We start from the raw sequence: 24,196 nt of genomic DNA, 5'->3' as shown, positions 1-24,196 counted from the left end.
GCATAGTTTGTTTAATTATGGCTGACTTGAGTTTAACCCTTTAGTGTTCGCATTATTCTACCAAAATTAATGCTTTTTCATCCACCTTGTTTTGAATGAATCATGCATTATCTTGTAGCTTTGAGAGTCTGATGAGGTAATTGTTAATTTTTAAAACGATATTGTAGGGTTGGTGTGAGAGACCAGATCTGGCCAGTTTGAACATAAAACAGGCAGAATACTTTTGGCCGGATATGGTTAAACAACAACCACACCCAACACCACATCCCCCCATCTCCAACCAGTACTAACAAACCACTACAATTGACATCATACTGCTATAAGCAACACTTTCATACCAATGTCTGCTATGATAGTGGTTAGAAGATTAAGACAAATCTGCCAGGCAATGACGACAATGATGATGGCAGCTGTGCTACACCACCAGCATCATCAGCATCACCAGCACCAGCAACAGCAGCACCACCACCACCACCACCAGAAAGAGCAGCCAAATCTCTCTTAAATCACACCCAATTATCTAAACAAAAAAATAGCATCGTTATCATTGTTTAATGTCTGCTTTCCATGCTGATATGGGTTGGACGGTTTGACTGAGAACTGGTAAGCTGAGGGGGCTGCACCAGGTTCTGATCTGATTTAGTAAGGTTTCTACAGTTGGATGCCCTTCCTAACGCTAACCCCTTCAAGAGTATACTCTCTTTACTCTTTTACTTGTTTCAGTCATTTTGACTGCAGCCATACTGGAGCACCGCCTTTAGTCGAGCAAATCAACCCCAGGACTTATTCTTTGTAAGCCCAGTACTTATTTTATCGGTCTCTTTCACTGAACCGCTAAGTGACGGGGATGTAAACACACCAGCATCGGTTGTCAAGCAATGCTAGGGGTACAAACACAGACACACAAACACACACACACACATATATATACATATATACGACAGGCTTCTTTCAGTTTCTGTCTACCAAATCCACTCACAAGGCTTTGGTCGGCCCGGGGCTATAGCAGAAGACACTTGCCCAAGATGCCATGCAGTGGAACTGAACCCGGAACCATATGGTTGGTTAGCAAGCTACTTACCACACAGCCACTCCTGCGCCTATAGTGAGTATAGTGAGTGTTTTTTACATGCCACCAGCCATGGTTACAGTCTCACTTGGCTTGACTGGTCAACACAGGCATAGAGTGACCAAGAAGGTCTTGGTCACTTGTCACTGCCTCCATGAGGCCCAACGCTTGAACAGTGCTTTTTACATGCCACTGGCATGGGTGCCAGTCAGACAGCACTGGCATCAGCCATGACTACAATTTCACTCTCTTCAACAGGTATTCACAAGCACCGCATATTGACCAGTTACGCAACGCTGGCATCGGCCACGACTACAATTTCACTTGACTTGGCATCACTGCCTCCATGATGGATAATATAGTCTAGGTTCCTTATACATAAGAAAAAGGCAGGTTGATCATAGCTGGAGTGACTTTGATCATAGGTCTGCTTAATCAAAGTTGACTTGGAGTTAAATAACAATAACGATCATCACATCACACTGCTATCTCTGCCACCATCATCTGCACCATGACCACACCATAGCACTACCACCATCACAACACTCCACTACACCACTACCAGCTCCACCACCTACTAGAACAATGACAATAAGAAGATTTAGTACAAATTGCCAGACCTGTGTTTGGACATGTTCCAGTGTGTGTGTGTGTGTGTGTGTATGCATATTGTATATATGCATTTGTACATGTATGTATGTAAGTATGTATGTGTGTGTGTGTGTATGTATGTATGTATGTATGTATGTTTGTATGAAAACCTATATTCAAGTATTCATTTGTCTATCTTTGCGTGCATGTAGGTATGAGAATGTGTGTTCATGTGTGTCCATCCAACATTGTGTGAAGCCACCTCAATAACTCAATTTCTCATATACATACACACTAAGTCCATAACCCCATGTGGACATCACCACTTAATTGCATGCTAAATAATGCTTAATTAGAGAAGAGAGTTGCCAGCATCCCACCATCCTTCATTAATTCCATCTATTTATAATGAGGGTTTAGAAGCTGATCAAGAACTTGGTCAACTTAAAGACTTAAGCACTAATCAACAACCAGTTTTCCTCTGTCACATAATGAACAGGATATCTCCTCCTTTTATTGATTTCCTGTTTCACACATTTCCTTATCATTAGACAACACAGTTCCTTTACTCGTAATGATTTCTTTTGGATCATTGACAATATGATATAAGATAAAATGTGAAGAAACTTGTGACGGTTTGTCTTATCGGTAATAAAACCCTAGGAGAGTTTTCAAAGAGTTTGATAAGTTCAGATGCCATGAGGAGTTAAACTCTCTAACTTCATAGTTCATTGGAGAAATAGCTGAAAGATTGGCAATTTGTGTCCTGTCACTGGAGTTATTAAATAAAACAATTTTATCTGTCAGTAGTTGAGTTTACTTGGTACTAAGCAAGTACCTCAGTTAACTATCACATACTCTATCTCAATTATTTTATTCATTTTTTTAATAAACAATATACTGTATTTTTGTTCCTTGCTCTTGAGAAGTCTGGCTGGGGCCCCTCCCCTGTTTACTTTCTGTCCACAGTATAAATCCAGTCACCTCCACCCTAGCATCTTCACAGTCTCTCCTGATTACATTTCACATTGCTGATGTTGATGGCAGCAGCCCTGAAGTTTTGGAACTGATAAGATGAAGAGGGTTTCCAGTTATGGTGGGTTGGTGTCTGACTACTGCATCTGAAAGGAAAAAATGTTTGTGTGATTTACTATTTCATGACAGTCAGAAGGTTCTCACACATAGCTAACCTGTCTGTATATTTTATTGATTTGCCATTGTTCTCCCAGTCACAATTACAACAAATTATTATTGACATGGTGGTTCCTTGTTTTAGTAACCTTGTGTATGTTAAAGGACAAGAAAGTTTATGTAAGCATGGAATTAAGAGGAAGTGTGGAAATAGGGGATCCATAGAAATAAGGATTCTACAAGGGCAACCTCATAGAGAAGCTGACACCATGGTGCTAGTTACCAAGGTGAGTGCATTATGAGAGAGATGAGCACATCAAAGATAAATGATTTTAAAATTTGGGAAGAGAAAATTTAAGATAATATGGATTTTCTAAAGAGAAAAATATAGAATGCTTTCAAGAAATAACTGATTATTAGATTATCAATAATAATATTAAGTTACCTAGTTATAGATAAAGTGTGGATTTAGGCAAAAAACAAAAAAAAACAAAAACAAAAACAAAAAAACTTACAAATGAAGAAAAGAGGGGAAGAAGGAAAAAGACATAGAGAAGAAGAGAGGCAGAAAGGAAGAAATAGTGAGGTGGGGAAAGACAGAAATGGTATGATAGAATAGCACATGGTTTTTAAACATTGGGAGGTTTTAATTTCCTGGAGATCTGTATCTCCCTCATCACTCTTACCTTCTTCTCCGAGAAGCTATAATGATGATAGCTATTCATTAAAACTCCACAAATTAGTAAGGTTCAGGTACTGAACAAAAGCACATAAAATGGTTTAATTGTTTTGCATGCATCTCTGCCTAACTAACAGATAATACTGATAGGCTTAAAATTTCTGGTAATTATCCATAATCTTTCAGCTAGAATCCCTCCAGAACAGACCAGCCAGTTGGATGTCATTGATATCCAGAGTTTCTTCTAGAATATCATCATCAATCCTTACTATAAGTTCTCTATAGAAATCTAATGTGGAAGTTCTACCAGCTACAAGTCTGACTGGTAGAGAGCTAACAACATTCCCTATGCCAGGTTTCCTGCCTTGTCCTTCACTTAAAGCTGGCTGAGGCTCTGTCAATGATATTTCCACATTTGATTGCCAATTTGAGTAATTTTCCTAACATGTTTAACCTAATTTCCTAACACCAACCACTCTACAGAGTGAACTGGGTGCTTTTTACATGGCACCAGTATAAATACCAATGATTTTTATGTGGCACCTTGACTTTAGGATCTCAGTTCTGTTGTGATGGGCAGGTCTTCTTGAGTATTGCAATGCACCACATATCTCAGTCTTCTATCATCTCCTTCACAAGGATCAGCATTTTGAAACCATCTCATGTCTTCCTAGGTCTCCCTTTCCACAACTTCCTTCCTCTTTAAGTGATCGGCACAAATCACATTGAAAGACTTACTGTAGTTTTGAATTCATGTGATTGTATAACTTATTTCCTCTGCATTACTTTTCATCAACGAATATATTTGTACATTTTAGTATTAATAACCTATATAATCATGCAATTGAATAAAGTCAGAAGAGAGCAGCAGAGAGAGTGAGAGAGAGGGAGAGAAAGAGTGAGTGTGTGTTGCTTGGAAAGAAAATGAAGTTAACAGATTGGGCAGTAAAAAGGCGAAAATTATATGTTGAATTGAAAAAAGTTTTATATGGAAACAGATAGCATAGTTATCATCATCATCATCATCATCACCACCACCACCACCACCATCACCATCATCATCATCATCATCATCACCACCACCACCACCACCACCATCATCACCACCATCATCATCATCATCATCATCATCATTTAATGTCCAATTTCCATGCTGGTAGAGGTTGGATGGTTTGAAAGGGTACTGGTTAACTGCAGGGCTGTGCCAAGCTCCAGGGTCATCTTTGGCATAGTTTCTACCGTTGAATGCCCTTCCTAATGCCAACCACTTTATAGAGTGTAATGGGTGCTTTTATGTGGCACTGGCACTAGTGAGGTTGCTATGTAATTTGCAAAACAGAATAGAATAGAGGAAAAGGAAAGGGAAAAAGCTCCCACAACTATGAAGAAATATTTGGAAGGGGAAAGTGGAGGTGGGTGGCTTTAAGCCTTTATCATATTTTACCCTTTCAAAACCTGGCATAAGGCCACCCATATTGAAAGCTATTTATAGATGCAATTTGATAAGTTCTGTCAAAGTCAGGTTTGTTATCCATTCTGTATTACATTGTATCAGATGAGGTAGAGATTGTCATGGATAGGCCTTGCTGGGCTCACTCAGGACTGTGCATTCCCTGACCCCAGTACTGGCAATAAGCACCACCCACTTTGCTAGTTCCTAGGCCAAGTCTTAAATTTTGTATTCAGCAGAGTTATCGACTGGAAATTATTGATGCTTCTTTTGTTTACATCCTTCCTCACTTGTGCTATCAGTCCTTGGCTAACAAAACTGGAAATAGCCCTGTTCTGCTGCCAGTTGCTGTAGATGTCCACTAAGACCTCAGCAAACATCTCTTGCATGTATATATAAAGTTCAATGAGCAGACCCATCCAAGCTAGGGGATCAGCAATTTGCTCCTCTTACAATCACTTATCACCAACCATATCCCAGCTGTTGTTATTGGCTTTCTATAGTACCTTATGTCTTCTGTCAAGAACTGTGACAGGCCATTGAGATAAGTACTAAAGTTCATTACTTGTCCATAGCTACCAGTGGTTGCTCTGAACATTTAAGTAAAGAGTTACTGGAAATCTACACACATCTGTCTATACTTGAGTTTGTATTCATCTTGGTTTGCCAAAGACCTAATGGAGCCTTTGTTGCCTTTGTTAATTGAACCCATTTACAGGGCTTGGATAATAAAAGCTTTCATTTTTACTTGTATAAAAAGAACACACTTTAGTTCTGACAACCCCAATTTTGTCTATCACATTGAAGAAATTTTTGAAGACCATTCTCATCATTAGCCATGATACCTTTCCTACTAACCTCTTCGAATGTTCTCACTTGTTTGCTTCTAATTTGTTTTCCTTTATCTTTCCTTCTTTGGTATACCCAATCAATTCTGCTCTAATCTCATTCTTCAGAACAACACACCACACATTGCTGATAATTGGCCCTATCAAGTTCCACTTAACTAATTCACTAATCTAGTCACTGAAAGGTTTATTTTGTGTGTGCATGTGTGTGTACAAGGAAGGATGCATTCAGCTTCTGGTAAGTAGATCTCTGATAAGGTGTCCTATATAAGTGGACAGTGCAAATCACATATTTGTGATTTGTGTTGCCAACTGGTTGAAATTGTGGATACTCTACATTTTCTTTATCTCCTGATTGAAGAAATAACTCTGATAACAATGAAAAGAACTGATGTAGTTGTGGTTATTGTGAGGATAATAGCACCTATGAAATAGATGATCAAAGTTATATTTTTTTATTTTTATTTTTCCAAAATTGTAATATTAGTAAATATGTTATTGTAGAAATCTGAAACTACATCGTGCAACCACAGCAAGGCCAATGTGTGGAACAGCAGGTGCAACAACACCACAACCAAAGAGAATGGTGACATCACCTGATATATTACTTTCTACTCGGCGTTTTCCCAAAGGTAAGTCTAGAGTATGTGTGTGTGTGTGTGGGAGGCTCTGTGTGGGGAAATAGGCCAGGTGTGGTGCCATCATTGCCATTGTATCATCATCATCATTATCATCTACCCACTGGTATAATGTCATAAACATTGCTATTTGTGTTTTCTATACAAGTTTTGTATAGGCGCAGGAGTGGCTGTGTGGTAAGTAGCTTGCTAACCAACCACATGGTTCCAGGTTCAGTCCCACTGCGTGGCATCTTGGGCAAGTGTCTTCTGCTATAGCCCCGGGCCGACCAATGCCTTGTGAGTGGATTTGGTAGACGGAAACTGAAAGAAGCCTGTCGTATATATGTATATATATATATATATGTGTATATGTGTATGTGTTTGTGTGTGTGTGTGTGTTTGTCCCCCTAGCATTGCTTGACAACCGATGCTAGGGGGACAAAGAATAAGTCCTGGGGTCGATTTGCTCGACTAAAGGTGGTGCTCCAGCATGGCCGCAGTCAAATGACTGAAACAAGTAAAAGAGTAAAAGAGTAAGTGTTATATATGTCCTAGCCTGTCTCATATTCATGTTATACCTGGACCTCACATCTTTCTCTTTCTCTTAATTTCCAGGTGGACAAACCATGTATTTCCCTCTTCAGCAAGATACCTGCCCTTCTCCCTCTATCTTAGTTTCTTATTCCTTCAGTCTATACTCTGCTCAGTTGAGGGGTCTTACCTTGTGGGTATTTAGTGATCTCACTGGTGCTGGTACCATGCGAAAAACACCTAGTACACTCTATTACGTGGTTGGTGTTACAAAAGGCATCCAACTGTAACAACCAAGCCTAAGCAGACACAGAACCTAGTGGAGCCCTCTGGTTCATCTGTTCTTGTTAAACTTGTCATGTTGGCATCGGTGGGAACCCATGCCAACATGGAAAAAAAAAACTTTAAATGATGATGATGATGACAATGACATATACGTATACACACACACACACACACACACACACACACACACATATGCATGCATGAATGGAAAGATGTTTATAATAGTATTTCCCATTTGGGGGTTTTATCATTAAAAATATGCGTGCATGAGTATTAGTTCTGGTGTACATGTTAAAAAGACCTATTTTTGACCACAAGTCTTTCATCCATCAATTCATTTTAGTATACTCTCTTTTACTCTTTTACTTGTTTCAGTCATTTGACTGTGGCCATGCTGGAGCACCGCCTTTAATCGAGCAACTCGACCCCGGGACTTATTCTTTTGTAAGCCCAGTACTTATTCTATCGGTCTCGTTTGCCGAACGGACATAAACACACCAGCATCGGTTGTTAAGCAATGCTAAGGAGACAAACACAGACACACAAACACACACACGTATATATATATATATACATACATACGACGGGCTTCTTTCAGTTTCCGCCTACCAAATCCACTCACAAGGCTTTGGTCGGCCCGAAGCTATAGTAGAAGACACTTGCCCAAGGTGCCACGCAGTGGGACTGAACCCAGAACCATGTGGTTGGTAAACAAGCTACTTACCACACAGTATAGTTAGTGTAGTATTCATTCCATCACCTCCTTCCTCCTAGCAAGAAGATACATATCCTCTGACAGGTATAGATGTTCTAAATATGAGTTTCCGCATTACAACTCATGTTTACAGTACAAGTTTATCAATAGCAACACATTCCATTCTTTTTATATCTTATTCTCTCAGTACCAGATTTGTCAATAGCACAATTTCCATCTACCTTTACTATGTTCAAAATTAAGAGGTCCTGGTACATCTCATAATGTCAAATTTCTAGAATCAGGTTGCATATTTTCTCTTGTTTAATCCCAAATCAGCCTTGACTCAGCAAACCTATAATTAAAGGCATTCAAACTATGATTTTTTTTTGAAGTTGTAGGCACAGGTGTAGCTGTGTGGTAAGAAGCTTACTACCCAAACACATGGTTCTGGGTTCAGTTCCACTGCATGGCACCTTGGCAAGTGTCTACTACTATAGCCTTGGGCCAACCAAAGCCTTGTGAGTGAATTTGGTTGATGGAAACTGAAAGAAGCCTGTTGTATATACATGTGTGTGTGTATGTGTGTGTGTGTGTGTATGTGTGACTGTTTGTCCCCCACTATTGCCTGACATCCAGTGTTGGTGTATTTACATCCCCATAACTTAGTGGTTTGGCAAAAGAGATCAATAGAACAAGTACCAGGCTTTAAAAAAAAAAGTACTGTGGTTGATTCATTTAACTAAAAACTCTTCAAGCCAGCACTCCAGCATGGCCGCAGTCTGATGACTGAAACAACTAAAAGATAAAAGATGGGATTTGAGGAGGTTTTGAATTAATTCTGCATTGTCTCACAGCCTTAAGATTTCAATGATTATGATTGGTTATGTTCAGAATGACATCATAAAGCCCATTTGAGATGATGAATCTGACCAGTTTGAACATGGTTTCTTTAGAGATCTATCTTATTTACCTCAGAACTCATATCAAATGGTGACTATAATTGTGGATTCAGGGTCTAAGTCTTTCATCTATAATGATAATATTAAAACTCATGATGGTAGCAACTGTATTGCTATTATTGTTGCTTCATATTAAACTCCTCTCACTTTGATCAAACCTTCCACCACCCTTAACACATCCACTTTTGCAACACCATATTCAACAAGCACCATTGTATCATGTCTCTTGTCTATTCCATCATTTTGATATTTCCTCAATTCACTTTCTTGAGAAAATACATCAAAAGTATCCTTTAAGCATTTCTAGTATGAAATTCCACTTAAATTTTATTGTCTACAACAGGTAATTTCAATCTCCTATTCTTTTGAAGCTTTAATTGTTTATGGAGAATCAATGGATAAGGAGTCTTATTCTATAACTGAATACCAAAAAAGCAAGATGCATTACTATCAAAGGTAAGACATCAGTGTACAAATGTGTCTGTGAATATGTGTGTATGTGTGTGTGTGTGTGTGTGTGTGTGTGTGCATGTGTATTCATGTGTGTGTATTTTCATCATGATATAAACAGTAGGCGCAGGCATGGCTGTGTGGTAAGTAGCTTGTTTACCAACCACATGGTCCTGGGTTCAGTCCCACTGCGTGGCACTGTGGGCAAGTGTCTTCTACTATAGCCTCGGGCCGACCAAAGCCTTGTGAGTGGATTTGGTAGACGGAAACTGAAAGAAGCCCATCGTATATATGTATATATATATGTATGCGTGTCTATGTTTTTGTGTCTGTGTTTGTCCCCCTAGCATTGCTTGACAGCCAATGCTGGTGTGTTTATGTCCCCATTACTTAGCGGTTCGGCAAAAGAGACCAATAGAATAAGTACTGAGCTTACAAAAGAATAAGTCCTGGGGTCGAGTTGCTCGATTAAAGGCGGTGCTCCAGCATGGCTGCAGTCAAGTGACTGAAACAAGTAAAAGAGTAAAAGAGTAAAAGAGTATTACAAATCCATTTCAGCTGATCTTACCAATTGGTTTTGCACACAATATTAGGTAATTAGATGATCACCTAAAACCACACTCATCAAAGTAGCCAGTATGGAATAAATGATGATTTTTTTCCATACCAGCTGCTTTACGGTTTCAGGTAATTAATTACCTAACAGTCTATGTGAAACTGAGGTAAGATTGGTTGAAATGGATCTATAATATTTTATACTTTATAATTAATAAAGCCACTCTAATGACAAATATACAAGTGCCTATTTTTCTGACTTATACATATCTTCATCATCGTTTAATACCTAATTTCCATGTTGGCATGGGTTGGATGGTTCAACAGGGTCTTATCAGTTAAAAGACTTGCATTTTCCTCCAGTGTCTGCTTTGGCATGGCTTCTATGGCTGGATGCCTTTCCTAAATCCAACCACTTAACAATATGTGCGATGTGCTTTTATCATAGCACCAGCACTAGTGAGATTACCATGTAACTTGCAAGGCCCCTCAAATGAAAAGGAGAGTAGTAGAGCGGAGATGGGGGGGGGTAGTGCTAAGGATCGATAGGTTAAAGTATAATAGAATGGACATGAACAGGTGTAGAGAAAGAAGGAGAAGATATATGGTTACCTCGCATAAACTCGGATGGGAGTAATTGGAGTAGAACTGGAAAGAGAGATATAGATGGTAACTATGAGGGGTCAGAGTGTGCCCTCAAAGTACAAGAATGCGAATAGAAGAATGGTGGATCAGAAGATCAGGAAAGGTTGGCTGATAGAAATTACCAAGGTGTTAGAGAGAGTAAGAAATGGCTGCAGATGGTGGGGAGGGGGGAGGTTGAATGTATGAATGGAGAATAAGGGTGCAATGACAGTTGAAGGTAAATATGAGCTGGGGAAACGGGATGAGATTGAGGGGTGGATATCAATAGAAGTATCCCAGTGGAGAGGTGATAACTGGGCATACAAAAAAGGATGAAGTGTAGCAAAATAATACTAATATAATAGGTAGGAGAAAAACGAGAAATAAAGAGGTGGTGGGTGGTGGTGGATGGGTGAAGGTTGCAACAGTTTGGGAAGGGGGAGAGGGGGAGGTATATAATGATAAGAGGTGGTCAGAGATGTGTAAAGGGGAATGTAATAATAACAGGTCATTGACAGATATGAGACAGTGTCAAGAGTGAAGTATGGGTCCAGCAAGGAATGCTTCAGGGATTAGTGAATGATAAGTGGTAGAAAAAAGGGTTATCAATGGAAAATATCAGATACATACATATGCCTACATTCTCTTTACTCTTTACTCTTTTACTTGTTTCAGTCATTTGACTGCGGCCATGCTGGAGCACTGCCTTTAGTCGAGCAAATCGACCCCGGGACTTATGCTTTGTAAGCCCAGTACTTATTCTATCGGTCTCTTTTGCCGAACCGCTAAGTGACGGGGACGTAAACACACCACCATCGGTTGTCAAGCAATGCTAGAGGGACAAACACAGACACACAAACACATACACACACACATATATATGTATATATATATATATATATATATATATATATATATATATATATATATATATATATATATATACATAAATACGACAGGCTTCTTTCAGTTTCCGTCTACCAAATCCAATCACAAGGCATTGGTCGGTCCAAGGCTATAGTAGCAGACACTTGTCCAAGATGCCATGCTGTGGGACTGAACCCGGAACCATGTGGTTGGTAAGCAAGCTACTTACCACACAGCCACTCCTGTGCCTATTCGTATATATATAATCATCATCATCATCATTAAGTGTCTGCTTTCCATGCTGACATGGGTTAGAGACAATTTGACTGAAACTTGTAAGCTGGAGAGCTACACCAGATGTCAAGCTGATTTGTCATGGTTTCTACAGATGGATGCTTTTCTTAATGCCAATGATTCCAAGAGTGTAATGGGTGTATTTTACAAGTCACCGGCATAGGTGCCAATTATGTGACACCACAATCGGCCATGACTATGTTTTCACTTGGCTTGACAGGTCTTTTTAAGCATGACTTACCATTGCCTCTGTGAGGCCCAATGTTCAAAGGGCACATTTTATATGCCACCGACATGGGCACCTGTTACATCACATTGGCATCGGCCACAACTACAGTTTCACTTGGCTTGATAGGTTTTCTCAAGCATGACATACGGCAAGAGGTCTCGGTCATTTGTCATTCCCTCCATGAGACCCAATGCTCGAAGATCATGCTTCACCACCTCTTCCCATGTCTTCCTGGATCTACCCCTTCCACAGGTTCCCTCTACAGCTAGAGGTTGGTGATTCTTTATGTAGCTGTCCTTGTCCATATGCATAACATGGTCATACCAGTGCAGTTGTCTCTCTTGCACACCACATCTGATGCCTCTTATGCCCAACTTTTCTGTCAAGACACTTAAACTCTGTCATACATGCACACTGACATTGCACATCCAGTGAAGCATACAAAGTTAATTTCTTTCAAGCTTTCGCATGTCCTTGGTGATTTGCCATGGAGCATGGCTATTCACAGGCAGGCAAAATAAAGTCTGCCTTTTGTTCTGAGGGAGAGACCTTTTTGTTACCAACAGCAGTAGGCATTTGCCCAGCCTATTCTTATTCTAGCAGCTACACTCTTGGAGCATCCACCTCCACAGCTGACTTGGTCACCTAGGTAACAGAATCTATCAACTACTTCAAGCTTTCTCCTCTAGCATTTGATGGAGTCTACATACATATACATACATGCATACACTCACATATATACACACACACATAAAAATACATACACATATATGTGAACCTATACATACAATAATACCTAATACAGACATATACATATATTTATGTAAGTATATATACATACATATATACACATGCCAACATTTATACATACATATACACACAATGTATATATTTATGCATACATACAAATTGATGTGTAATAATATATATTTTTATATACACATAGATAATATACAAGCATAACATATATATGCAATATATAATACATATATATAGGTGCCAGAGTGGCTGTGTGGTAAGTAGCTTGTTTACCAACCACATGGTCCCTAGTTCAGTCCCACTGCATGGCATCTTGGGCAAGTGTCTTCTGCTATAGCCTTGGGCCGACCAAAGCCTTGTGAGTGGATTTGGTAGACGGAAACTGAAAGAAGCCCATCGTATATATATATATATATATATATATATATGCGTGTGTGTGTTTGTGTGTCTGTTTGTCCCCCTAGCATTGCTTGACAACCAATGCTGGTGTGTTTATGTCCCCGTTACTTAGTGGTTCGGCAAAAGAGACTGATAGAATAAGTACTGGGCTTACAAAAGAATAAGTCCCGGGGCCAAGTTGCTCGGTTAAAGGCGGCACTCCAGCATGGCCACAGTCAAATGACTGAAATAAGTTAAAGAGTAAAAGAGTATATATATATGTATGCATGTGTGTGTGTGTGTGTGTATGGGTAGTTCATAAATTATCTTTACAATTTCCACACTTTATTGTATGCATTGTCTGTATGTGTTGTGAGCAACCAGTACAGTCCACATGGAAGTGTTCTGATATTTCTAATAAAATTATTTTTTGCCTCTTGCTTTCAATTTTACTCTGAATTTTTCAAATTGTAAATTTAATTTATGGAGACCCTGTATATATAAGATATAGGTGTTATATATCTTTATATATAAAATAGAATTTGTGTGTGTGAGACTCTGTCTCCTCCGATTTAGATTCCTAACTACTCCCACATTTTGCGGTGCAGTTTAACCAAAAGCGGGTATCTTATAGTCGTCATTCATATCGAGCCCTTCTGGGTATTAGTGCGTGTCTACAATGAGTCTACGATTTAAAAAAAAAATTTACCATCATTTTTCCGTATTTTTAATGATTTTTGCTCGGGTTATATAAGGGAAGTAACTCTCTAAAAATGCTTATATAGTTTTTTCCCTTACAAACCCGAGCAACGCCGGGCGATACTGCTAGTATATATATAATTTTAATATAAATATCTTTGTATAATATTTATATAAAATACTTAATATATGTAAGATACATAATATATTATATAATATAAAATATATGTTTAATGGTATACACAAGTATGTTCTTAAGTATGTGTGCATCCATGTATGTGTGTATTAAGATGATAGATAGAATGTCTCTAATAGATTGATTCATTTTCAGTGCATCAGTTGAATCACAGAATAAAGGAATCCCTAACAACTACAGAAATATTGCAGAGTCATGTACAACCGGTGCAACTTCTCCCACACAGGTCACAAAGAAATTTCAAGATTGGTCTGAGACCAGTAAGAAGAAACAGAAAGAAACCTTCAGCTGCCCCACAACTAGATGGGCCTTGAAACAACCTCCTGCAAACAACAGTAGTGGAAGTATTGAAAATGGTGTCCCTCTTAACATTCCAACAAATCTGATGGAGAATATAAACAAAATCTATGAGAGTATTGATACAGATGGGTATGAAATATTCACCTCTTTTGCCAATTATTATTGATATGAGATTGTTTTTTAGTTCTGGTTTATTTCCTATTATTATTCTGTAAGCAGGGTCACAGAGGCAGATGTATGACATTTCCGTGTTTAAGTCATTCCAGTGATGACTTCATCATGCTTCCTTTAAATTGTCAATTAAATAACATCTGGAGTTGGTTACATTAAATTTGCAGGGCTGGCCTTAAGTTGATTGGACCAGTTACTCTCAGTCAGGCCCTGCACTGAAGGGGGCCCTGTGCTCAAGAGGACCACATTCTATACTGTGACATTTCATACAAGTAGTTTCCCTGAAGTCTTTAAAAAAAATCTACAAGGTCTTAAAAAAGAAAAAAAACAAGAAAAAAGCATACTTTTTACACTTTAGCGACATTATTTGTATTTTTAGTGTAAGGATCAATATGTATGTTTGTATGCAACACTACTAATAAATCAAAAAGTGTGAAAATAAACAAGCTTTTGACGGTTTTATAGATATTTCAAAATTATGATGCTATGACTCTAGGTGTTTCCATTATTTTGTCCAACCCCTGTATGTATGTATGTATGGATGGATAGATGGATGGATGGATGGATGGATGGATGGATGCATGCATGAATGAATGAATTAAAGAAAGCAAAAAATTTAAAAAATGATAAAAGCAAAAGGCTAAATGGATGTGTATATGTAAAAGAATTCAGTACTCAGTTTTTGGTTAAAGGTTAAAGGTTCAATTATTTTTGACAGTGGTTTTGTTGAGATTCTTGTATTTATGTGCATGATTGTACGTATATGTATTTTTATTTTGTAGGGAATTGTATACATGCACACACGTGTGCGCATGTATGTGTGTGTGTGTGTGTGTGTGTGTGTGTGTGTGTGGGTGTGTGTGTGTGTGTGTGTGGTGGGAGAAAGAAAGATGGGAAAGTTGAGATAAAATTTCTTATCTCTGCCATCTGCCAGCCTCGTCTGGCACCTGTGTCGGTGGCACATAAAAAACACCATCCGAGCGTGGCCGTTTGCCAGCCTCGGAGTGGTTGGCGTTAGGAAGGGCATACAGCTGTAGAAACACTGCCAGATCTGACTGGCCTGGTGCAGCCTTCGGGCTTGCCAGACCCCAGTTGAACCGTCCAACCCATGCTAGCATGGAAAGCGGACATTAAACGATGATGATGATGATGATGATGTTCAAAAGAGAACATCACCTTGCAATGCCACTCATTCAGGATTTGGACAAGCACAAACACACAGCCACACACATACAGACACACACACACATACACATACACACACACGGGGCTATGGTAGGAGATATTTGGTGTCACACACTGGTACTAAATCCAGAAACATATAGCTAAGAAACAAAGTTCTTGCCACACAGACAGGACTGTGTCTTACAGCAGAGCTTCTAGAAAAAAATAATCAGTAAGTATATAACCTGCTTCCAAAAAATTCTAATTAATAATTATTATTAATTTGCATTTTATGTATATCTCTTTTAGCGTAACAACATGCAACAAATAAAAGTTTCTTTGGGATCTTGTTAAATTTCTTTCCGAGTTTTGCCAGAATATTTTTAAAAGGTGTTGTTTAGATGTAGTTTAAATTTATAGTTTAACAACACCCAACTCAATTTCAGTGAGAAATGATGTTTTTTCCTCGTTTTCTTTTTTTTTTTTTGTGCTATCAACTAATCTTATCTCCTAATATACTGCAAATGACTTTTTTACATTGAAATTGGAGCGGGGTGGGCCCAGGATCCCACCCCCCTCACCTTGGAGTTTTTTGTTTTTTCATGTGCTATCAACTAATCTCAGCTCTTTGTATACTGCAAAGGACTTTTTTCCCCTTTGTGACATATTAGGAGATCAGAATAGTGGCTGTTTTTTATGCTTGATAACTGCTATTTCTAGCATACTAAACAACCACATTGAGGACAGGCTACCTTTGAGTTTATTTAAAAGAGAGCGAAAATGCTTTGCACCACAGATTCTGATATAATCATAATCTACACCATCTGAAATGTAAATGCAGAAAATTTTATTAACAAATTATCCATGTTTCAGAAAGTTACCGCACACACACACACACATACACACACATATAAATACATGTAAGTATATATATATGCATATCATCATCATTTAACGTCCATTTTCTATGCTGGCATGGGTTGACTGGTTTGACAGGGGCCAACAAGTCAAGGACTATGTCTGGTACCCATTTGGTTTGGCATGGTTTTTGTGACTGGATGCTCTTCCTAACACTGCCACTTTACAGAGTGGACTGAGTGCTTTTATGTGGCACCGCATTGTAGCATAGTTTCAACGACTGGATTTTTATATTTTTATGATTCTATAGATCTTGATGCAAGTTGACTGGGAACCTGAAGCCCACCAAAATTGTTCCCAATTGGGCCCTGCACCTCCTAAAGCTGCCCTGCATACTCCCATCTAAAGTATATGGCCTTATGTCAAAATTATCATTATAAAGGAGATTATTCAGTGTTACTTGGTGACCTCACTAATGCTGGTGCCATGGAAAATGTACACAGTGTACTCTTTAAAATGGCTGGTGCTAGTAAAGGCATTCAGCTCTAGAAGTCATGCCAAAGCAGACACTGGAGCTTATTCCTGTCACTTTGGTCATAGGATCCTGTTAAACTATCTATCCCATACAAGCATAGAATACAAATGTTAAATGATGATGGTGATGATATATATATATATATCATCATCATCATCATCATCATTTAGCGTCCGTTTTCCATGCTAGCATGGGTTGGACGGTTCAACTGGGGTCTGGGAGCCCGAAGGCTGCACCAGGCCAGTCAGATCTGGCAGTGTTTCTACAGCTGGATGCCCTTCCTAACGCAACCACTCCGAGAGTGTAGTGGGTGATTTTTATTGCCACCGACACAGTTGCCAGACGAGGCTGGCGAACGGCCACGCTCGGATGGTGTTTTTATGTGCCACCGACACAGGTGCCAACGGGGCTGGCAGACGGCCACGCTCGGATGGTGTTTTTATGTGCCATCGACACAGGTGCCAGATGAGGCTAGCAGGTGCCAGACGAGGCTGGCAGACGGCCACGCTCGGATGGTGTTTTTATTGTGCCACCGACACAGGTGCCAGATGAGGCTGGCGACGGCCACGATCGGATGGTGTTTGTTACGTCCCCAAAGCACGGAGGCCAGTCTATGCGGTACTGGCTACGGCCACGTTCGGATGATTTTCTTGTGTGCCACCGCACTGGTACCACAAAGATACAAATTCCATTTATGTTCATCTATTTTGATTTGTTTTGATTTGATTTGATTTTCACTTGCCTCAACAGGTCTTCACAAGTGTCACTTGCCTCAACAGGTCTTCACAAGTGTTACAAGAAGGAAGGTATGCACAGGTGGACTGTCTACGTCGCCGGGTCTTCGGATGGTGTCTTTTGTGCAACCGACACAGGTGCCAGATGTGGCTGGCGAACGGCCACGATCGGATGGTTTTCTTGTGTGCCGCCGGTACTGGAACCACAAAGATACAAATTCCATTGATGTTCATCTATTTTGATTTGGTTTGTTTTCACTTTGATTTTCACTTGCCTCAACAGGTCTTCACAAGTGTCACGCGTGTCACACACTTGCCTCAACAGGTCTCCACAAGTGTCACACACTTGGCTCTGCCTCACAGGTCTTCACAAGTGTCACACACACTTGCCTCTGCCTCACAGGTCTTCACAAGTGTCATAAGAGGGAAGGTATGCACAGGTGGACTGACTACGTCGCCGGGTCTTTGGATGGTGTTTTTATGTGCCACCGACACAGGTGCCAGGTGAGGCTGGCGAACGGCCACGATCAGATGGTGTTTGTTGTGCCCACAGCACGGAGGCCAGTCGATGCGGTAACCAGCTACGGCCACTTCGGATGGTTTTCTTCTTGTGTGCCACCGGTACTGGAACCACAAAGATACAATTCCATTGATATTCATCTATTTTGATTTGGTTTGATTTTCACTTGCCTCAACAGGTCTTCACAAGTGTCACACACTTGCCTCAACAGGTCTTCACAGGTGTCATAAGAGGGAAGGTATGCACAGGTGGACTGACTACATCGCCGGGTCCTTCGGATGGTGTCTTTATGTGCCACCGGCACAGTGCCAGATGAGGCTTGCGAACGGCCACGATCGGATGGTGTTTGTTGTGCCCACAGCACGGAGGCCAGTCGATGCGGTACTGGTTACGGCCACATTTGGGTGGTTTTCTTGTGTGCCACCGGCACTGGTACCACAAAGAATACAATTCCCTGATGTTCATCTATTTTGATTTTGTTTTGATTTGATTTGTGATTTCACTTGCCTCAACAGGTCTTCATAAGTGTCACAAAAGGAAGGTATGCACAGGACTGACTACGTCCCAGGTCGGGCCACGGGTTATGGCCTGACTAGTCTTGCCGGGTCTTCTCATGCACACATACTTCCATAGGTCTCGGTCTCTAGACATTTCCTTAGTGATATATATATATATATATATACATACATATACATATATATATATACATACATATACATATATATATATATATACATACATATACATATATATATATACATACATATACATATACACCCAGGACCATAGTAATAGTTTAGGAGTGAAATTTAGGATTTCTCGGTTTTCTGTGAATCAATTTTGATAAAACTTTGCCCAGCTGGTTTGCACTCTATGGCAACATCATTGTTATATTTTTATTATTCTGTGTAACGTCCTTTCTTTTTCATTTCAGATTCTTCAGTTTTTGGTGAACCATGCTAATAGCTTTTGAATGAAAATAGCCAATCTAGACATTTTTTTCAGAAAAGGAAGAGTCATGATACATATTAACCATAGAGTGAGTATATTGTTAAAAGAAAACCATAATGATATTATAACATTTATTGATGTAATGAATTATTTAGCCACATGAACACCAAGAAAGAAACGATGCAATTGTGAGACCTCCAAGACTGTAATCGGTAGGGATTTAAGGAATATTGGCTGCAAGTTATGTGGGAAACCCGGACAAACAAGCAAAACCATTTTCACTGCCTCTGGACTTCCTCATGTACCAAAAACCACTAGAAATTGAATCCTTGGGACAATGGCTTCTATGTGAGAACCCCTGAAACTGCCTCCTCATAAGAGTTTGAGGCTTCAATGGGCCCAAAGTTAGATGATGTTAGACATGAGTTGTGTTCTGTTCCCTGCCAAAACCAGGGTGACCCTTGATGAACCTGATGGTTGGAGATGAGCGTCACCAACATTTACAATGTCAACAACAGGGTGGAGGAGTCATGTTGTTGGCTGGTATCATTGGGAACAGACTTGTTGGCTAAGTTAGGGTGCCCGAGGAGGTTAAAGTGACCGCAGCCATCTACTGCAATCTTCTAAAGGAGGTCTTGGATCTCTGACTAGATGATATTGCTGTCACTTCTAAAGAATCATGTATTCATGGATGACAATGCTCCCTCCCACTCTGCAAGGACCACCCAAACATTCCTAGGGTCTTATGGCATACAAAGTGAAAGGTTAGTGGTGTGTGGTTCCTAGCATCTCTGGATCTCAACTCTATTGAAAATCTTTGGTCCATCATTTAACAAGGTGTTTCTGCTGATGCACACTAATTTGCATCAAAAGATGTCTTATGGGTGACCATCCAAGCTGCAGCAGAGCCAGTCCAACCTGCTACTATTAAGAAATTGACAGATTATATGGTTTTTGAAGTTATTCACTGAAATGGCACTCATGTGACTAAATAATTCATCATCATCATCATCGTTTAGCGTCCGCTTTCCATGCTAGCATGGGTTGGACGGTTCAACTGGGGTCTGGGAAGCCAGAAGGCTGCACCAGGCCCAGCCTGATCTGGTAATGTTTCTACGGCTGGATGCCCTTCCTAACGCCAACCACTCCGTGAGTGTATTCACTATGTCAATAAATGTTATAATATTATTATGGTTTTCTGTTGAATATAAACTCAATGTATGCTCAATATGTATCATTACACTTCATTTTATGAAAAAAATATATCTAAATGGGCTATTTTCATTTAAAAGCTATTAGTGTGGTTCACCCCAAAACTGAAGAATCTGAAATGAAAATGAAAGGATGCCACACAGAACAATGAAAATGTAACAAAGGTGTTGCCATAGTGTGCAAACCAGCTGGGAAAAGTTTTATCAAAATTGATTTGCAGCAAACTGAGAAATCCTAAATTTCACTCCCAAGCTATTACTATGGTTCTGGGTATATATGTATATGTTTATCATCATCATCATCATCGTTTAACGTCCGTTTTCCGTGCTAGCACGGGTTGGACGGTTCGACCGGGGTCTGGGAAGCCAGGGGCTGCACCAGGCTCCAGTCTGATCTGGCAGAGTTTCTACAGCTGGATGCCCTTCCTAGCGCCAACCACTCCGCGAGTGTAGTGGGTGCTTTTTACGTGCCACCTGCACAGGTGCCAGGGGTGTCCGGCATTGGCCACGATCGGTTGGAGCTTTTAACGTGCCACTGGCACGGAAGCCAGCCGAGGCACTGGCAACAGCCATGTTCGGATGGTGCTTTTTATGTGCCACTGGCACAGAAGCCAGTCAGGGCGGCGCTGGCATCGGCCACATTCGGATGGTGCTTTTTATGTGCCACCGGCACAGAAGCCACTCGAGTCGGCGCTGGCTACGGCCACGTTCGGATGGTGCTTTTTATGTGCCATCGGCACAGGTATCGCAACTACTATTTCCATTGATATTTATTTCGATGTTCATGTTCATGTACTTGACTCAACAGGTCTCCTCAAGCACAGCGGGACGTTCTGGGATCCAGGGTACTTTGAATGGGCAGGGGCTATGCGGAACTGGTGCAGGAAGCAGCCTGGGTCTTTGCAGTCACAGCATATCTCCAGAGATCTCGGTCCTTCGCCATTGCCTCAGTGAGGCCCAACACTCTGAGGTCATGCTTGTATATATGTGTGTATATATATATATATATATATATATATATATATATATATATAACATATATATATATCATATTGTTAGTAGTTCATACAACCAAAAAAGAATCACACTCTGAAACATTAGAGCAGTAATGATTAGGAAGTTAAAGGTTATGGTTAGTCATAGAGTGACCATTGGTTTCAACCTTTTGAGTCTGATGAATTGCCTTTACTGCTAAGCGCTTTATAGGTGCGAAACCAATGGTCACTTTATGACTGGACATAACTGTTAACTTCCTAAATAACATGTATGTGTGTGTGTGTGTGGTGTGTGAACTTGTCAGTCACGAATGACCATGGGTGCACCTGTCAGTCACGAATGACCATGGGTGCACCTAAGAGGTTCCCCTCTAAGGTACATGTCTGGGCAGAAAGTTGCTTCACTGGTGAATGCACAACCTAGGGTTGTTCTTATGGAAGACCAGCAGTTGCCCATACATACCAGCCTTCCCTCTCCATGCCATTGATGTTATCCAAGGGAAAGACAAAGGCCAATACAGCTTGGCACCAGTGATGTTGTAACTACAGCTGGGTGAACTGGAGCAACATGAGATAAAGTGTCTTGCTCAAGAACACAACACACAGCCCGGTCCAAGAAGTGAACTCACAACCTCACGATCGTAAGCTCGATGCTCTAACTACTGTTTTCCATGCTTGCATGGTTCGGATGCAGTTTATTGAAACATATGAACAGGATAGCTGGACAGACAGACAGACAGATACATGAATGGATACACAGGTATTTGGTGGTGCATGTAAACTGAAGAAATACAATTCTAATTCGTCAAAATGAAATATTCAACACTGAGAACATCCAACAACCTAACTGGTAATTTGCGTTCTGAATGTCTATGTCAATTAAGTAACTCAGAATATTTGACTGAAATTATGGAATATTAACAAGTCACTTTACAGATCATCTGGTTGTTTTGCTTTCTTTCCAAAAAACAATGAACTGAATCTATTTTGAGGAAACTGAATTTAAAGACTGACTCTAATTTTGAAAGCTTGTACAATCTCAAATGGGAATTTTTCCTTAATACAAATTTTAGTTGCTGACAAATGTAGAAAAATTAAGTTTATCTTTTTCACTTTACTCTTTTACTTGTTTCAGTAATTTGACTGCGGCCATGCTGGAGCACCGCCTTTGATCGAGCAACTCGACCCCGGGACTTATTCTTTTGTAAGCCCAGTACTTATTCTATCGGTCTCTTTTGCCGAACCGCTAAGTAACGGGGACATAAACACACCAGCATTGGTTGTCAAGCAATGCTAGGGGGACAAACACACACACGCATATATATATATATATATATATATATATATATACATATATACGACGGGCTTCTTTCAGTTTCCGTCTACCAAATCCACTCACAAGGCTTTGGTCGGCCCAAGGCTATAGTAGAAGACACTTGCCCAAGATGCCACACAGTGGGACTGAACCCGGAACCATGTGGTTGGTAGACAAGCTACTTACCACACAGCCACTCCTGCACCTCTTCAGCATTGTTTTTATCCACTCTAGTTTTTTTTTAATTTAAAGTTATCTTGATTGTAATCTTTCTTACAAATGAACATAAGTTCAACACGAAGAAACTGATTGAATAATTCTAATACATCCTGTTTTATTGGTGGCAAATACATTTTGCAAATACAAAAGGTAAACAAAACTTCGTGACAGAAAAAAACCAAAGACCGGCAGGCAGGTAGATAGCATTAGAGAAATAGACAGAGAACATTAGATTAGATAGATAGATAGGTGCAGGAGTGGCTGTCTGGTAAATAGCTTGCTTACCAACCACATGGTTCTGGGTTCAATCCCACTGCGTGGCATCTTGGGCAAGTGTCTTCTGCTATAGCCTCAGGCCGACCAATGCCTTGTGAGTGGATTTGGTAGACGGAAACTGAAAGAAGCCTGTCGTATATATGTATATATATATTTATGTGTGTGTATATGTTTGTGTGTCTGTGTTTGTCCCCCCACCATCGCTTGACAACTGATGCTGGTGTGTTTACGTCCCCGTCACTTAGCAGTTCGGCAAGAAGAGACCGATAGAATAAGTACTAGGCTTACAAAGAATAAGTCCCGGGGTCGATTTGCTTGACTAAAGGTGGTGCTCCAGCATGGCCGCAGTCAAATGACTGAAACAAGTAAAAGAGTAAAAGAGTAAATAGTATAGATAGATAGATAGATAGATAGATAGATAGATAGATAGATAGATAGATAGATAGATAGATAGATAGATAGATAGATAGATAGATAGATAGACAGACAGGCAGACAAATAAATTGGAGTGTGAAAAAACAGAGAAAGGAAATTTTTGAAATTTGGTGTGCTTATGGTGTGAAGAGAGATCCCTAAACCCCTATGATGATTGTTACTTTTATGTTCTGAATGTGAAAGGTTTCAATCATTACAAGAAATCTGTGTCATAGTTGTTCAATGTGATGATATTTTAATTAGTTAAAATATTGGCTTCTTGAACAAGAGGTGGAAACTCTTTCTTTGGCTCAAAGACAGAATTTGCATATTACAATGACATTCCCGAACTCTTTTCCCAATAGAAATACTGAAAGGATTATAATCCAGAAGACAGACAACTTTTTCTACATAGTTCCACCAGAAACCTGAAATCTGTATTATTGCACATTTTTCCAATTGCTCACTCAATAAAACTTAATGAAATCTCAAAAATATCCAAATGGTGTTACAGAAGCTCTGCTTTCATATGTGATGACCTAAAGATATTGAATTTCTTGGGTGTGCAACAAAGTGAATCCATGGAATACTTTTGTCTCATCTGCTTGTAAAATAATTAAAC

At 39.9% G+C, this 24,196-nt stretch overlaps 1 protein-coding gene across 2 annotated transcripts in view; it reads left to right on the top strand.

Moving 5' to 3' along the window:
• Positions 1-24,196, top strand: part of LOC115209948 — a 125,327-nt gene that overhangs the window by 62,727 nt on the left and 38,404 nt on the right. For both annotated transcript variants that reach the window (XM_036501571.1, XM_029778587.2), the window contains exons 3-5: positions 6,273-6,400; positions 9,232-9,316; positions 14,047-14,340. In XM_036501571.1, coding sequence (XP_036357464.1) covers positions 6,273-6,400; positions 9,232-9,316; positions 14,047-14,340 — 507 coding nt within the window. The remainder of the gene's footprint in view (positions 1-6,272; positions 6,401-9,231; positions 9,317-14,046; positions 14,341-24,196) is intronic.

This window comes from Octopus sinensis, linkage group LG3 (genome assembly GCF_006345805.1).
Source record: "Octopus sinensis linkage group LG3, ASM634580v1, whole genome shotgun sequence".
Classification (NCBI taxonomy): Eukaryota; Metazoa; Mollusca; class Cephalopoda; order Octopoda; family Octopodidae; genus Octopus; species Octopus sinensis.
The sequence above is the reverse complement of the archived record's forward strand: the minus strand, read 5'-3'. Positions and strand labels throughout refer to the sequence as shown.